At 37.2% G+C, this 18,159-nt stretch overlaps 1 protein-coding gene across 5 annotated transcripts in view; it reads left to right on the top strand.

Annotated features, from left to right (window-relative positions):
• Window positions 1-245: 245 nt before the first annotated feature.
• SLF2 (SMC5-SMC6 complex localization factor 2) overlaps window positions 246-18,159 on the top strand; it is a 42,345-nt gene continuing 24,431 nt past the window's right edge. The window contains exons 1-9 of one of the 5 annotated variants that reach the window (XM_030865356.2): window positions 246-524; window positions 3,156-3,199; window positions 3,711-4,435; window positions 5,782-5,839; window positions 10,296-11,281; window positions 12,269-12,339; window positions 15,257-15,379; window positions 16,340-16,507; window positions 17,632-17,734. In XM_030865356.2, coding sequence (XP_030721216.2) covers window positions 385-524; window positions 3,156-3,199; window positions 3,711-4,435; window positions 5,782-5,839; window positions 10,296-11,281; window positions 12,269-12,339; window positions 15,257-15,379; window positions 16,340-16,507; window positions 17,632-17,734 — 2,418 coding nt within the window. In that variant the 5' untranslated portion in view covers window positions 246-384. Of the gene's footprint in view, window positions 525-3,155; window positions 3,200-3,710; window positions 4,436-5,781; window positions 5,840-6,094; window positions 6,155-10,292; window positions 11,282-11,779; window positions 11,799-12,268; window positions 12,340-15,256; window positions 15,380-16,339; window positions 16,508-17,631; window positions 17,735-18,159 lie in introns of those variants that run through there. The other 4 variants (XM_030865355.2, XR_009559314.1, XM_060286245.2 and 1 more) reach the window with 4 other exon arrangements.

Here is an 18,159-nt window from a genome sequence, read left to right as displayed (position 1 = left end):
GGAAGCTGCGGCGCCCCCACCCCACCCCCCGCGCCCCCGTCCCTGTGCACGTGACGAGGGGCAGTTTTCCTTCTCTCCTCCCCCTCACCGAAACCCCGCCTTCTCCTGAGAGGCTGCGGCTTTCTATTGCGCTACAACAGGAATGACCGACGTGCAAGCCAATCAGAACGCGACGCTTCAAGTAAGACCCGCCCCCTGTTGGTCCTCAGGTTCCTTCCCGCTCACACCGGAGTCACTTCCGAAGAGAGAGAACCGCCATGAAGAGAGAAGGGGGTGCCGCCCACCTCTGCTCCGACAGCCTCCCCGAGTCCCAGCAGCAAGACGGCAACCACGCACCCAACTTCTCCAGCCACAGCACATGCCGCCGTCGCCAGCGGCGCCGACATGACAAGGCGCTGCATGCCCGCTAGGCCAGGTTTCCCCTCATCCCCAGCCCCGGGGTCGTCGCCCCCGCGCTGCCATCTGAGACCCGGTAGTACCGCCCCTGCTGCAGCGGGAAAGAGAACAGAGAGTCCTGGGGACAGGTACCGTGCAGAGGGCTTGAGAAGGGGCCGGGTCGCGGGGGCAAGGGTATATGAGGGAGGACTGCGGACGGCCGCTCTTCCCGTTCCCGCCATCCTCCGCGAGCTCAGGCCTCCGCGTCCGGGGCCTGGCAAACCACCGCCCCGCCTCCGCGCGGGGGCTGCTGGGAGCTGGAGTCTTCTTTTCTGTAGTTGGGACGCTGTTCTTGGTCTAGTGACCACAGCCTGGATGGCTACGGACCACCCGCCTTAGGTAGAATGTGATTTTTGTCCTTTACTTTAGCTGGACCCGGGGCCCTGGCTGCTAAGTGCATATTTAAGTGGTTTTCTGTACGCTGTCAGTTTTACTGATCCTAGTGGTTGAATAGTATAAGCCTTTTCTGTATTGTGGGTGATATTATGTAAGATGTGATGACGAAAATCCTTCCACGAATTGCTTTAAAGTCCACTACGCACGATAAGTCTTAATTTAAAAAACATGCAGATTTGGAATGTGATATGTTTTCTCCTTCAGTAACTTTACGCCTCTCCAAGAGGCCAGATTTTTTTGTAAAAATTTTGTGGGAGCTATGTAATGAGATGGGGAGTTTAATCAAATGACATCCTCTGACAATAAAACATGTTTAAATTCTCTACGCACTTGGTACTGTCTTTTTTATTTTAAGTTTGAAAGCTTGTAACGTAAGTTTAACAGTAAATTTATCTTCAGATATTGTTGTACAGGTCCACAACCCCTTATCTTAATTCAGAAAGCTATGAAAATCCAAAGTTTTCAGTAAGTTTGGCACCACATCTAACTTGGCAGCCAAACCTGACCAGAACTAATGGAAGGCTATAGATGGTCTTTATCTCATTAGGTGTGAGTGTTCGTAAGTTTTTTGTTTTTTGTGTGGTTTTTTTTTTTTCCGTAAGTTTTGCTGGAGAAATACTAATGTGTTTGCTTATAGGGTGCAGTCTCAGACCCCACTGGGGGCTTTACATAATGCATCCAAAAAAAAAAAATTTAGAATTCTAAAGCACATTTGGCCCCAAAAGTTTCAGATAAGGGTTTGTGTGCTGTTACAAATAATTTTTTAATTAGTTATAATTAGTTTAGTTATAAATAAGTAATGGACCTTTCTGTGCATATGAACTTAGGGGACTGTTCTTTCTTGAAAGTCACATTCCTGGTTATTTTACAGGTTTCTCGTATGTTTTACCCAAAGCCATTTTTCTCTGAGGTGTATTAACCAAAAAGATGTAATACTTTAGGGAAGAGATACAGTGTTACTTTTAGTAATTAACATAAAAACATTCAGTATTGTTTTGAGTTAATTAGCTGCTTTTTAGTCCTTTCTCATGTCTGTCTGTTCAACCAGTAACTGAAGGCATCATCCTTCTCCCCTTTGCAGACCTCTAGTATTTCTTCTTTTACCCTCTGATATAATTTATTTTAGAAAAAAATGCATAGATTCCCACTCATTCATTTCATAGCTGCTTAGCTTTTCTACCAGCATCTCAAACAGACATTGTGGACTCTCACTAAACCATTAAGAATGGGCATTGCTATTCTAATGTGGCAAGTAAAGAGTACAAGATGTAGAAGAAGAATAACCTTCAAAGGACTTGGATTGTTCAAGTTTCCTCTGAGCATTCCAAGCTCATAGTGGATAAATATTTAGGGAAATTCATCTACTGCTTATTTTCTTTCAGCTAAAATGAATACATTTTAGCAAAATTTGCCAGAAAGGTGATTTGTTGCTCAACATATAATAACATCCCTCTATGCAGTTGACAACTCTAAACACATGAACAAATCAGAATACAAATTATGGTAATATGGTCCTACTTCACTTTGTGTTCATTGTAGGATGCAGAAATCCTTAAAAATTAAAAGTTTGGTTTTTGTTATTCTTGTTAACTTACTCCTTTTTCTCTGTTTTGTGTTTTTCCCGGCAACGCATTATTTTCGTAAATATCTTAAGAATTCTTAGTAAAAAATTAAGATTTTGAAACACGATTCATTCCAGTTTTTGCTGTTACTTAGGTTAACATTAACTGTATTGTATAAAGAGTATAATATAAGGTTAGAACTTGATCCTTTCTTTCTTTTGCCCAGCACACTCTTCATCTGCCTCTCCAGACCAGCAAAATCACCCATATTTGCCATTCTACCATCTACTCTTGTTATGAGTCTGTTCAGGTTTTACTTAGTTTTTATAATCTCCATTATTCGTTCAGCAAACATCTATTGAGCATTATTTTGTACCTGGCACTGGAGATATGAAGGAATAGGATCAGATCCCCTCAAGTTCTTTTCTTCTCCCACATAGCAACAAGCTTTTCAGTCCTAGGAAATACTCTACCAATTCCTTAGATCCACACTCTAGTCTTATCATTTTAGTACAATAGAGTATATAAACCTCAATACTGCTTTTATAAATTTACTCCTACAGGAAGTGCTGAATTTAATTTTTAAAATTTTTTATAATCAATTTAGCAAAGCATTATTGTCATTGTCAGAACTTGATTAAACCAGATAGTGAAATTCAGCCTATGGTCTATAAATCTACTGATATTCTCCACTTAATCTGAATTATTGAAGTTTTAATATTTGCTAATGTGATCCCATATTAGTTATGCTTTTATTTTCAGGAAGCAGTCAATTATAGATTTCTTCAAACCAGCTTCAAAACAAGGTATGTATACTGTTAATGCATTTTTTGTGGGATCTTTTGGGGAGGAAGATGGAGTCAATTTTTAAATCTACTCTAAACTTATTAATTTGATTAAACATGGTGTTCAAAATAGAAAATATAAAGAAGATGCAGTGTTGTTTACAAAGATAAACAAGTTCTAAACATCATGAAGAAACTTTTTGCTGTTACGCTTTCTTAATTGAAAATATTCCAGTTAATAATGTTCATAATGTATACTATTTCGATTCTGTATTAAAGTAACTTATTTCATAAGTGGAGCTATAGGGAGCTTACATGATGTAACAAAAGGGAGATTTGTGAAAGTAAGGCTATTAAATCATGTCTTAAATTCCCCCCCCCAATAATATGTGTATCATTTAATTATCAATTTGAAAACTTTTGTGATAGTTTAATATTTTAAGTATAATAATTTATAATAAATATACAAATGTAATAGTTTGTGCTATTTTTAATAACATACAATGTGTATGTGTTTTAATTGGCTATTTAGATAGACATATGTTGGATTCTCCACAAAAATCGAACATCAAATATGGAGAAAGTGGATTGTCCATCAGTGGGACAGAGCAGTTTGAAAGGAAACTATCCTCACCAAAAAGATCTAAACCCAAAAGGGTGCCATCAGAAAAGAGCCCCGTCTTAGAGGCATTCATGAAAGGTGTTAAAGAGCACCATAGAGATCATGGTGTACATGAGTCACGTCAGCCTTGTGTGTCACTGGCCACCAAATGTCCAAAGGCAGTTACAAAATACGTTCCTCCTTCATATCTCTTGTCAAAAGAGACGAAGAAAAAACATCAGTCTCCAGAGGGAAGGAAGTCACATTTCATTCATGAAAATAGCAGGGAGAAGAATGATGGAGATCGAGGCAAAATCAGTGCAGATTCTAAAAAGCAGGCCGCAGTGACAGAAGCTGACATCTTCAAGAACAGCTCCAGAAGTCTTAGCAGCAGGAGCAGCCTGTCCAGGCACCACCCAGGAGAAAGCCCACTGGGAGCTAAGTTCCAGTTGTCTCTAGCTTCTTACTGCAGAGAAAGAGAACTAAAGAGGTTGAGAAGGGAGCAAATGGAGCAGAGAATCAACTCAGAAAATTCTTTCTCAGCAGCAAGCACTCTTTCCTTAAAATCCTCTAGTATAGGAAGAAGATGCAAACCAAGGCAGGAACAGAGTAAACAGAATGATGTCACAGCCGGAAATAGTAATCTTTCAAACCTGGTATGTGCAATAAATGCTGAATTAGCTTGGCTACTATTTTATCATATTTAGATACTAAATCTAAAAATGTTTGATAATTGTTAAGAAACAATTTGGTACGTTTTGTTAGGGAAATACTGATACACAGTTTGTATAGAAGCTAGTTTCATTAAATTCCCTCCAACTGTCCTTCAAACTTAGTAAAGCATTGTTTTTTGCCCATAATTTTTTTCAGAGCAGGAACAAAGATCTTTCTTAATCAGGAAAGTAAGCATTTTTTTGGTAGACAAGTGCAGTCATTTTTAAGTTAGGCTACACTGAAGGGAGATTCTTGAGGGAATGGAAAATCTAAAACAACAGGAAATGGTTTAGAACAGAGGTTCTCAGAACGTTCCTTGGACTAGCAACATCAGCATCACCTAGGAACTTGTTAGAAATGTAGATTCTCAGGCCCCACTCCAAACCCAATGAACCAGAAACTGAAGTAGAGTCCAGCAATCTGCAATTAACAAGCCTTCCAGATTATTCCGCTGCACTTTAAAGTTTGAAAATCACTAGTTTAGGTTATATGTCTTAAGTAGTTGAGTATGGGTCTTAGAAAACTTAGAATATGATGAAAACTATCCAGATACATCTTAAGCTCATCAAACTTCTGTTTTGAGAATTAGCATAAAAGCTGTTCCTGTCCCCTGGAAAGTCAAGTTGTTAAGTACATCTGTTTCAGAAAGCTTTTCTACATACAGAGCAACTAAAGGAAGATGAGATATCAAGAAAGTGCTATGTTGATAAGATACTATGAGATTTTAAAATCAGATGGACCAAAAATAAACCAAACTATGACATTCTAAGAGTGAATGGAGTTGTATTTTATACTGCTGGAAAATTATATTTGTAAACTCATGGGTTTGTTTGCAAGGAAGTTGGTGCCTTTACCAGTGAGATTTGCTAATGATCAATAGAAGTTAGTAACATTTGGTCCATTTTCATAACATTTCAGTGTTTGGTGGTGTATCAGTACGTAAACAGAAGTGTTGAAGAGTTGTAGCTATTTGATAGGCAAATATTAGGCTATTTCTTTATTAAAATAATAGTACAGTACAGTGCTCTAATATTAATCTTGAGCTATTAATAAAAATTTCTAAATTTACATTATGAAAACTGACATTTTTACATATGATACAAATGTACTTCATTTTTATGAAAAGACTTAGGAATTTAAAATATTTTATTATAGAAGTTTGGGTTTACCTCCAAATTTGGTGCTTGTTTTATTCAGAGTAGAAATCTGTGTTTAAATATTATGAAGAAAAGTTCACATTCTTGACTGCTCCCAACTCCTAATTATTTTTTTCTCATTTTGCTAATAGGAAAATGGACCTCTCTCAAGAAAAAGATCCTCTTCTGATTCATGGGAACCTGCCTCAGGTAGAATCAAAATTAAATTTCAGAATTTTAAATAAATTTGCATCTTAATGGAACTGTTTTTTACTTAAATTTGTTTAAATATGCAGTTTCCTTCCTAGAGGTAAATTCGGTGTCTCAGATTAGTTAAAAGTTTGGTAATGTTATATTCAGAAGGAATAGTTCTTGAATTCAGTATGTGTAAACAGTGGTTTGTCTTGACTCTTCTCTGCCTTCTTCAAGAGTTCCTAACAATGTGCTTTTCATATTGGTACTCAGTGTTCTACTTCTGAATCCTTGGCTACATTAAGAAGCATAATCTTAAATTCTTGGAATTATGGACTGAGGTCTTGATATTATAGATGCTTTGTTTAAGTTTGAAACTGTTATCAAGGTCTAAAACTGTTTCTTAATTTTTCAAATACAAAGGTCCCTTTTTAACAGTAACTGTTGATTGAGAAAATACATAATAACAAACAGCTACTGTTAACTCAGTAATTCTTAAAGTATTCTTTTTAACTAGAAGATAGAACAGTGTAAAATTCAAACACCGCAGAAATGTATAACATAGAAAATGAAAGGCCCCCAGAAATGCCAACTGTTCAGAATAGTCTGGTGTATCAAATTTCTTTTTCTGCTATAACTGCAGACTTTGAAAAATGGGCTTTACAAATTTCCACAATCAGTAAGATACATTGGACATACTGATAATAGCCAACATTTATTGAGCACTTACTGTGCGCCATGCTTTTAATCATTTGATTCACATCCTTATAAGGTGGTTACTTTTAGAGATGAAAAAGCAGGTACAGAGAGACAGTTCTGACTCATTCTTCTTCAGGTTTCATGTAAAACTCTGTTTTTTATACATTCTAGAGGTGTACTGCATTTTGACCAAGTGATCTTGAGTCTTAAAATCCATCTGCAGCCAAGGCTGAAATCATATTTTACTATTGTAGAAGGACCTTCTAGGATAAAAGAATAAATTTGAGGTTTTATGTGTTGTTTTTTAATTTTAAAAAATTTTACAGTATTGTTGGTTTTAGTGATCAAATTTTAGTGGATTTTGACATTATAGTACAAGAACAATAATTTCTCAGCCATGAGCCATGAGATTGCTCCTGTACTGTGTTACATATTTGTAACACTAAATAAATGATCACTTTGCACTGAGGTGAATGGAAAACAAAATATCTTTAGGCTAGCTCTGCTAGTATAAGGGACCACTGGTGGTGGTGTTGCCACCCAGCTGTTCAGCATTTTTTTCTCTGATAATGACTAAGATAAAAATTCTCTTCAGTTCATGGGTTTGCAGATTTCATCAGTGGTGACTAAAGTAGTTTCCCATATACTGTTTCCCGCATTCTCGAACACTGCTTGAAAAGTATGCTTTCTACATATTTTCAGAGGCAGGTTTAAGATAATTGCCTTCACTTGTATTTTTATTTCTAATATGTTTGCATGTTTTCATAATCCTCATTAATAATTATGGTGTTGTAATCTTAGTAAACATACATTTATACTTCTGTTGAATATCAACAGAATATAAAGGGCATAAGGGGATTTTTCGCTCTAGATAACATGAACAATGTTTATCTTTATCTGATAGATAAATAATGAATAGATATTAATAATCCAAATATTATGTTTTATTTATATTACTGCTAATTACACTTAACAGTTGTGGTGATATACATAATCACACATTCATTAATCACACACAAGTTCAGGGATTTCAAAAATGTTGGTAGTGTAGGCATTTAGCTCTTCGGTCTTCCAGAGCCCTGTCCTTCGGCTGAATTCTGAGGACCAACTTAATCCCTCCCTAGTTTATTCCATAATTTATTAATAACCAATCCCCTATTGAGCATGTGGAGTTTTCCTTTTTTTCTTTTTACAAATTCAGTCCCTATCTTATCTGAGTATTTTATATATTAATAGATATTTGAAGTGTTGTAAAACAAACATTCAGCCTACAAGTTGTACAAGAAGTATGAAAAGAATCATGAAACGTTTACAGTTACATTACTGCCCTAGAGAGCTTGCAAAAGGAGACCTGTAGTACCAGTTCACTCTCCTCTTAACACTAGATGTTAAAAGCTCTTAATAAGCTGATTTTTCGGGCTCCCCTGGTGGCGCAGTGGTTAAGAATCTGCCTGCCAGTGCAGGGGACACGGGTTTGAGCCCTGGTCTGGGAAGACCCCACATGCTGCAGAGCAACTAAGCCTGTGCGCCACAACTACTGAGCCTGCACTCTAGAGCCCACGAGCCACAACTACTGAGCCCGCGCACCTAGAGGCTGTGCTCTGCAACAAGAGAAGCCCGTGCATGGCAGTGAAGATTAGCCCCTGCTCGCTGCAACTAGAGAAAAGCCCGCACGCAGCAACAAAGACCCAATGCAGCCAAAAATAAAATAAATTAATTAAACAAAAAAACACCGTCCACTTTAAAAAAATAATAATAAGCTGATTTTTCCTAAACTTTGCCCACAGTTTTTCTTTCCTCCTAGGTAAGTCTTTACTTCTTAAACAAAGCAGGAATTTCCCCTCATTACTAGCTGTGTATAAATTGACTTCTCTAAGGAAATGGAGCAAAACTCAAATTAGCAGCTCTGTAGCTTTTTTGTAACCCCCAAACTTAAGATAATCAGTGTAAGTCTTCTCTTTTTCTTAGTTATCTGATTTCTCATCCTGCCCTATAAGGGACCTCTGTCCTTTTTTATAAGACATTTAACCCCAGAAAACTTAGTGGGCATGGAATGATTTCTCAGGTAATAAAAATATCTGTAGAAGAATATAGATAGGAGCATTTGTTTATTAATTGATTTTTCATTCTTATAAATTGAGTTTTCCAGAGTATGTATTGATCAAGTTATGCAAATAATTGCTTAACTCTCGAGGTTTTTTTGGGTTTTGTTTTTTAAATCAAGCTGTTAAGAATTTGGGGACGGGCGAGGGAGAGTCATGGACATGTACACACTAACAAACGTAGTAAGATAGATAGCTAGTGGGAAGCAGCCGCATGGCACAGGGATATTGGCTCGGTGCTTTGTGACAGCCTGGAGGGGTGGGATGGGGAGGGTGGGAGGGAGGGAGACGCAAGAGGGAAGAGATATGGGAACATATGTATATGTATAACTGATTCACTTTGTTATAAAGCAGAAACTAACACACCATTGTAAAGCAATTATACCCCAATAAAGATGTTAAAAAAAAAAAAAAAAGAATTTGGGGACATCTGTCCATGTGCAGAAAGAACTTGATTTAGGGAAATTTGATTTTGAGAATACTAGTTATATAAATAGTGAATTTTTAATGAATAATAAATTTTAAGAGTGAATTAATGAAACATCACATTTTTAAACACAGAAATTTAAAAAAACTGGTTAACTCAAATATATGTGCTTCTGGATGATATACATGCTTCTGGATGGAGCTCCTAACACAGAGACAGGTTGTATTAGTTTCCTAGGGCTGCCATAACAAAGTACCTAAACCTGAGTGGCTTAAAACAACAGAAATTTATTGTCTCATGATTCTGGAAGCTAGAATTCCCAAACTAAGGTTATCAGCAGGACCATGCTCTCTCTTAAAAACTATAGGGGACACTCCTTTTACTTGCCCTTCCAGCTTCCGGTGTTTGTCTACAATCCTTAGCATTCCTTGACTTGTAGGTGCATCACTCCAGTCACGTGGCATCTTCTTCCTATGTGTCTTCATATTATCTTCCTCCTGCATGTCTTTCTCCATGTCCAAATTTCCTCTTTCTATAAGGACACCAGTTGTATTGGATTAGGACCCACCCTAATGACCTCATTTTAATTTGATTGCCCCTATAAAGACCCTATTTCTAATTCAGGTCACATTCTGAGGTTCTGGGAGTTAACACTTCAACATATCATTTTGGGAGCTACAGTTCAACCTATAACACAGCTGAAGACTAGAGGGATACATGGGAAAGAATAAAAAATTTAATAGTAGGGAAAAAGACTTAGGGGAATTTTTTTAATTGAGAAATTAAAATTTTTCTGCCTTCAACTAGTTATTGTGTATGTGTTTTAAGGTACTATAAATTTAGATGTAAAAGTGTTAGATTTCTAGAACCAGGTAGGCTTTAGTCTAAGAAAGAGTATATGCACTTTGAGGAAAAGTGCCTTTAGGATCCTTTCCTTGTTACAGATACGCAGTGTTTTGGGGTGTAACACCTCTAATTCTATTTAGGTGGTAAACTTTTAATAGCTTTTGAATGAAAATGAGCATTTGTCATTAGCTTTGGACTAAATTTCGTGGACACTAGTATTTATCAGTTAATAAATAAAATATTAACTCTGTTTCCTCATTCCATATGTGGTTAATAATCTCAGCCTAAACTTTTAGAATTTAAACATTTTGTCAGGGTATTCTAGACACTTACTGAATAAACTTTAATAAGATAGGAAAGTATACTTTTCACTAATCTGGCAAAAATTAAATTTTAGCAGGCTCTAAGCAGAATAAATTCCCTGACAAAAGAAAAAGGAACTCTGTGGACTCAGATCTGAAAAGCACAAGAGAATCTATAATGCCAAAAGCAAAAGAGTCCTTCCTTGAGAAGCGTCCTGATGGACCACATCAGAGAGAAAAATTTATAAAGCATATTGCACTGAAGACACCTGGTGGTGTATTGCGCTTGGAAGATATATCCAAGGAACCGAATGAAGAAGCTGATTGCTCCTCTGCAGGCTTGACACCTTCAAATACTGGGCACCATTCTTCCAGGAATAGTGACCAAATTCGTGTGGCAAGTACCAAAGAGACTAAGATACAGAAACCCCACTTACCTTTACCTCAGGAAAAGTCTGCAGTTAAAAAAGCTAGCAACCTTCAGAAAAATAAAACTGCTAGCTCTGTGGCATCACAGGAGACAAAACTTCTACCTTTACTTTCCCATGTTCCAAGTGCTGGTTCCTCTCGGGTTCCATTAAATGCTAAAAATTGCACTCTTCCAGTTCCTAAAAAAGATAAAGAGCGTTCCTCATCTAAAGAATGTTCTGGGCATTCTACAGAGTCCTCCAAACACAAGGAACACAAAGCAAAGACTAATAAGGCTGATTCTAATGTATCTACAGGGAAAATTTGTGGGGGATCTTTGCGTTCAGAATATGGCACTCCTACAAAGTCTCCCCCGGCTGCTTTGGAAGTTGTGCCATGTATTCCGAGCCCAACAGCACCTTCAGATAAAGCCCCTTCAGATAAAGAGAGTTCAGGAAATTCCAATGCAGGTAGCAATGCACTGAAAAGAAAACTAAGGGGTGATTTTGATAGTGATGAAGAAAGTTTAGGTTATAACCTAGACAGTGATGAGGAAGAGGAAACATTAAAATCACTGGAAGAAATAATGGCTTTGAACTTCAATCAGACTCCTGCAACTACAGGAAAGCCTCCTGCTCTTTCTAAGGGGCTTAGATCTCAGTCATCAGACTATACAGTAAGTAGTTTTATGATATTTATCTTTACTTGAAGAGAGAAAGATGGATTGACTAGTGAACGAGGGATAGATTGTTAGAACTTACTTTAAAATTCACTGTTTGTTACAATTATAATTAGACTGAAAGTGGTATAGTTCTTTTTTGGTTAATGGATTTCCCATATCTTCAGCTTTATAACTGTAAATCAGTGGTCTCCAAACTTTTTTTGATCACACACACTTTTATTAGTAAAAAAAATTTTGAGCATGTACCCCAATATATATGTATACCTATAGATTATATACCTGTACTACTATACTACTATGTACTTTCTGAAGCATATGAAGAAAACAGAATTTGAAAGGAAGAAGAAAAAAGTATTTTCCTATATAAGTTATATAGAAGTTACAATAGAGTAAGTTCTACTGGAGTTTCTATAGAAGTTCCATATAAATAGAAGTTCTATTATTTTCTTCCTGCACCCCAATGGATCACCTTGCACACCCCCTGCTTTGGAGACCACTGCTGTAAATGAAGGTAGAGTGTAGAAATGTTGTTAATTGTGGTGTGCAATTTTATTTATAAAGTGCTTCATTCTATCTTGGGAATAAGCTGAATTAAATTCTCATGTGTGTAAAATATGGTGGGGAAGGTGTTAATGCTTCATGGTAACACCTAAAAATTAGTAGTTTAATTCCACTAAAATAGAATTTAAAAATAAAGACAGGGTAGCTATGGAGCCCTTGGGTGTTAACAGTCAGTTCCTAAGGCTAGCAGGGTTTTTATAAGTAGTGCCTTTCCTAATAGATGGTAAAATCAAATTGCCTGCAGTACAAAATTCTAGATTTAAAGCATGATGGTGAAAATTATCTTTTTAAGAAAGATATCCTCCTGGCCCAGGTTATTGAAATAGAAAATATTTTTTAGTCTTCTGAATAATTTAAAACATCCCAATTCTTCTACTAAGATACGTTATAAAGTATTGCCAAATTTTCTTCTTGTTTTAGGAACATGTTCATAGTGGAACTTACACAAATACTTTAGAGCGTCTAGTGAAGGAGATGGAAGACACACAAAGGTAGGTTGGCATCGTGACTGTCTTGCTAAATTTAACATACTGTTTGTTTGTATGGCTGGCTTTTAATTTACCTTAAAAAAACATGAGAAATTAGCATGTATTTTGTGCTAGTGCTATTATAACAGTTTTGCTGTCAACTATGTTAGAAATGAGGTGTTCTTATTTACAGGCTGAATCAAAAGATCCTGGTTTTTATGGCATACTGCATTAATTAATAGTATGAATTCCTTTCTACTTATCACAGCTGGTATCTGGTAGCTGAAGTTCTTGATCAAAAGTATGGGTAGAAATTTTTTGTATTTTTTTTATTGTGACAAAAATATATAACATAAAATTTACCATTTCAATCATTTTTAAATGTATAGTTCACTGGCATTACCATACATTCGCATTGTTGTGCAACCATCATCACCATCCATCTCCAGAACTTTTATTTTCCATCTTCCCTAACTGAAATTTTATACCCATTAAACAATAACTCCCTATTCTCCCCTCCCTCTAGCCCCTGGCAACTACCACTCTTTCTGTTACTATGAAATTGACTATTCTAGGTACCTCATATAAATGGGATCATACAGTATTTGTCCTTTTATGACTGGCTTATTTCACTTAGCATAATGTCTTCAAGGTTCATCCATGTTGTAGCATGTGTCAGAATTTCCTCTTTGAATTTTTGAATTTATTTTTTTATACAACAGGTTCTTATGAGTTATCTATTTTATACATATTAGTGTATATATGTCAATCCCAATCTCCCAGTTCATCCCACCACCACCACTCCCCCCGTCATTTTCCCCCCTTGGTGTCCATATGTTTGTTCTCTACATCTGTGTCTCTATTTCTGCTCTGCAAATGGTTCATCTGTACCATTTTTCTAGGTTCCATGTATATGCGTTAATATACAATATTTGTTTTTCTCTTTCTGACTTCACTCTGTATGACAGTCTCTAGATCATCCACATCTCTACAAATGACCCAATTTCGTTCCTTTTTAAGGCTGAAAAATATTCCACTGTATGTATATACCTCATTTTATTTATGCATTTATCTATTGATGGACGCATTTGGGTTGCTTCTGTTTTTTGACTACTGTAAATTTTGCTGCTATGAACACGGGTGTACAAATTATCTCTTCAAGTACCCACTTTAAGTTCTTTTGGGTATATACCCAGAAGTGGAATTGCTGGATCATATGGTAATTCTATACATAATTTTTTGAGGAATTGCTGTACTGTTTTCCATAGTGGCTGTACCATTTTATATTCCTACCAGTAGTGCACACGGGTCCAGTTTCTCTACCTCCTCACCAGCACTTGGTTTTTCTGGTTTTTTAATGATAGCCATCCTAACAGGTATGAAGTGGCATCTTCATACTTGTTAAACATTCGTATGCCGTCCTAGTCCAAGTTTTGAAATGAGTATAACCAGAAGTGGTATTTCTACATCAAATTACTCTTTTGAGGAAGAAGTTTAGAATTATTACTGATAACCCCACCCCCACACACACATATAGAAATCAGAAAGTTTGGGCATTATAATAACGCCAATGAAATTTATGTAACTAGTTGCAAACTGCTTTTGCTTATGAGAGGGGAAAAATAATATTCCTTATTAGTTCAAAGACTATCCTTGAAACTAATGCAGAGAAATTCACTGAAAACTCAGTTGGCTTGAAGTTGGTATATATGTGTCTTTAAGTAGCTAAGCATAGGAATTGCAGACAGTAAGTGAGGAGTATTCCCCTTTCTGAATTTAACTGGAGAAATTTGTCTCTACTATAAAATTCTTTTTTTTTTTTTTTTTTTTTTTAGCTGCACTGTGCGGCATGTGGGATCTTAGTTCCCCAACCAGGGATGGAACCCGTGCCCCCTGCAAGGGAAGCATGGATTCCTAACCACTGGACTGCCAGGGAATTCCCGTCAACTGTAAAATTCTTTAAAAGTTTCATGAATTCATGTGATTTGTGATGTCAGATCTGAAATTGCTTATTTAAAATTGAACATTGCACAGACCAAAGGCAGAGGTTCTAGTTTTTTGTTGTTGTTGTTCTTTTGTGGTACACGGGCCTCTCACTGCTGTGGCCTCTCCCATTGCGGAGCACAGGCTCCGGATGCGCAGGCTCAGCAGCCATGGCCCACGGGCCCAGCCGCTCCACGGCATGTGGCATCCTCCCAGACCGGGGCACGAACCCGTGTCCCCTGCATCGGCAGGCGGACTCCCAACCACTGCGCCACCAGGGAAGCCCAGAGGTTCTAGTTTGATCTGATGATTAACTCTTTCCTGTAGTGATAGAGCAGTGCCTTTACTGGTCATTTACTGTTGTATTATACTCATCTACTGTGGAGCTGGAGCTGGGAATAAGGACCTTGGTTAAAGTAAGTTAATCTTGGCAAGCAATATAAGCAAGGACTCCAGAGCTAAACTCTCTGGCTTTGAATCCCAGCTCCTTACATTGTGAGCTTGAACAAGTAAGCTTTTCTAATGCCTGTTTCCTCGTGTATGAAATGGGTAATAATCTACCTCATGGAATTGTTGTGAGGGTTAAAAGAGTTAATACATGAAGTCCTTGGTACGGTGTCATAGTAACTGCTTAGTAAGTGTTGGGTGTTGTGATAATCATAGTGACAATGGTGATGACTGCTGCTTCTAGAAAGCCTAGTTAACGTTATCAGGTTGTTGGTCTACTGGAAGTCCAATGAGCATTAAAGATTAGAGGGATAATCAAATCAGTGGTGTTTATTCTTTGTGATTTTTCCTCCCCCGATCTCTAAATGATTTGGACATCATTCTTGAAGTCCTAGCCATAAAGAAATATTCAGATCTTTTAATGAGAGTTTTCTTTGGTGCTGCTTTTAGACAGACCCTAGAAATAAAAAAATCTTTAAGCCATTTATTATAACATTCTTTCGATTCTCAGGCTAGATGAACTGCAGAAGCAACTACAGGAAGACATAAGGCAGGGCCGAGGCATTAAATCTCCAATCAGAATTGGCGATCAAGACAGTACAGATGATGAAGATGGCCTCTTAGAAGAGCACAGGTATGTGGGGAATATAGTAAATAACTGTATAATATCTTTGTAAACAGTGGTGTATCATAACTAGACTTATCATGATGATCATTTTACAATGTATAGAAGTACAAAATCAATATGATGTTGTGTAATAGGAACTAACAGTGTTGTAGGTCAGTTATACTTCAAAAAACAAACTCAAAGAAAAAGATCAGATTTGTGGTTACCAGAGGCAGAAGGTTTGGGGCAGGGAGGGATTGAATGAAGGTGGTTAAAATGTACAAACTTCCAGTTATAAGATAAATAAGTACTAGGGATGTCATGTACAACATGAGAAATATAATTAACACTGCTTTATGTTGTGTATGAAAGTTGTTGAGAGAGTAAATCCTAAGAGTTCTCCCCACAAGAAAAAGATTTCCTATTTCTTTAATGTTGTATCAATATGAGATGGTGGATGTTCACTAAACTTGTGATAATCATTTCATGATGTATGTAAGTCAAATCCTTATGCTATATATTTTCAACTTAAACAGTCTGTATGTCAGTTATACCTCAATAAAACTGGATAAGTAAATAAAATCAGGAAAAAAGAGCACAGGTACAGCATTTTTCATGATGTATGCTGTATTAAAAATACATTTTAAAATTTTGTTTTCGTAAAATAAATGAGCCATTGACGGTTATTTACTCTGTGAATAATCTATGGTGGGTTTTTAATCCATCTGGGGTGGATTTGAAAGGCAGATTTTAAGGCCAAGTTAGATTTTTTGTCTTTTCTCCTTTTCACACAGACACATTTAGTGGCTTTGGACTATAAATATTCAATACTAGCAAAAAGTGGGAGAGCAGAACATGTGTTCTCATGTTCATCTTCTAATGTGGGATTAATAGTGGTCCTAAGAAAAGGGTTTTTTGCACCCAATCTTCAAATACAAAATTATATGCAGTATAACTGTTCAGTATTCAATAACTTCTTTTTTTCAGAGAATTTCTAAAGAAATTTTCAGTTACAATTGATGCTATTCCTGATCATCATCCAGGCGAAGAAATATTTAATTTCCTTAATTCTGGAAAAATTTTCAATCAGTATACCTTGGATTTAAGAGACTCTGGTTTTATCGGACAAAGTGCTGTAGAAAAGCTTATTCTTAAGTAAGTAGGAAAATAGACATTTAACTTTTTCTTGTATAAAAATTGAAAGGTTTCTGACTGATGTAATCTTCTGAAAGGTTAATTTCTATTCTGACCTATCCAGTTTCCTCATCCTCTTACTTATTACTGTTGCTCTTTGTGTTTTATTATTTAGTTATAGGAAGCCATGTAAGGTAGTCGCTTGGCATATTACATGCCTTTATTAGTTAGGGTTAAGATCAGTATCTAGTAACAGTGACTGTCAAAATAACAAGGCTTAGGGAGGCGCAAGAGGGAGGGAATATCAGGATATATGTATACATATAGCTGATTCACTTTGTTATATGGCAGAAACTAACACAACATTGTAAAGTAATTATACTCCAATAAAGATGTTAAAAATAAATAAATAAAATAACAAGGCTTAAACAAGAAGTATATTTCTTTCTGATGTGGAAGAAGTTCAGAGGTAGGAAGTCCAGGGCTGGTGTTTCACCATATAATCTTTCTTCCCCACCATCCTTAGCACCTGGTTGCTTCAGGTGCTACTGGAGCTCCAGCCTTTAAATTCCCAGAAACCCCACACAACATTTCTACTTATGGTTAGTTGGGTAGAACTTAGTCAACATGGCCACACCTAGCCACAAGGAAGGCTGAGAAGTGATTTTCATTTCAGGCAGCCAGTGTGCCCAGCTAAAAACCCCAGGGTTCAGTTACCAAGAGGAAAGACAAGAATAGATGTTGGGATTAACAGTCTCTACCACAGTACCCAAACTGGTCTAATTTCTCTCAGTACGTGATAGCTCAGATCCAGACAGATCACATTAATTGTGGTGCTAAGTTTTATGGAAGTACAAACCCAGTCTGGCAAAAGCAGATGATGCTCTGAGACTTGATAGGCTCTTCGACACTGCCAGCTACTGTAGATTTGTCCACCAGATAAATCTGGAGCCAAGCCAACAGATTGGTTCAGCTTTAGGCCACTGATTGAATTTCTAATGAGTAACCCATCCACATTGGGGTAGAGTCCACCTCCACGGACTACGATGGTTTGCTTGCTCATTTCCCTGATTATGTCAGATGTGGTGGTAGAAGTTTCTTGCCATGAAGATAACAGTCATATTGATTTCACTGTATTTTTTCAGATCAGGAAAAACAGATCAGATTTTTTTGACAACACAAGGCTTCCTTACCTCTGCTTATCACTATGTCCAGTGTCCTGTACCTGTGTTAAAGTGGCTGTTTCGGGTAAGAGAAATATTTGGGGGGTATAGTTGCCTCTTTCTATATTTCCCAGTCAAAAATAAACTTTTAAAATATAATCTTATTTGCACATTACTAGAGAAAAAATCTAGCATATCAAACCCATGATTTTAGTGGGCTAGAATGAAGCAAAAAGAAGTCAGTATAAAGAGATTATAAAAGAAATGCTGGGCTTCCTTGGTGGCTCAGTGGTTGAGTGTCCGCCTGCCGATGCAGGGGACACGGGTTCGTGCCCCGGTCTGGGGAGATCCCACATGCCACGGAGCAGCTGGGCCCGTAAGCCATGGCCGCTGAGCCTGTGTGTCCAGAGCCTGCGCTCCACAACGGGAGAGGCCACAAGAGTGAGAGGCCCGCGTACCGCAAAAAAAAAAAAAAAAGAAATGCTGGGGGGCTTCCCTGGTGGCACAGTG

Source organism: Globicephala melas, chromosome 16 (assembly GCF_963455315.2).
Source record: "Globicephala melas chromosome 16, mGloMel1.2, whole genome shotgun sequence".
Classification (NCBI taxonomy): Eukaryota; Metazoa; Chordata; class Mammalia; order Artiodactyla; family Delphinidae; genus Globicephala; species Globicephala melas.
Note: the sequence above shows the minus strand (reverse complement) of the source record. Positions and strands in the feature narration are given on the sequence as shown.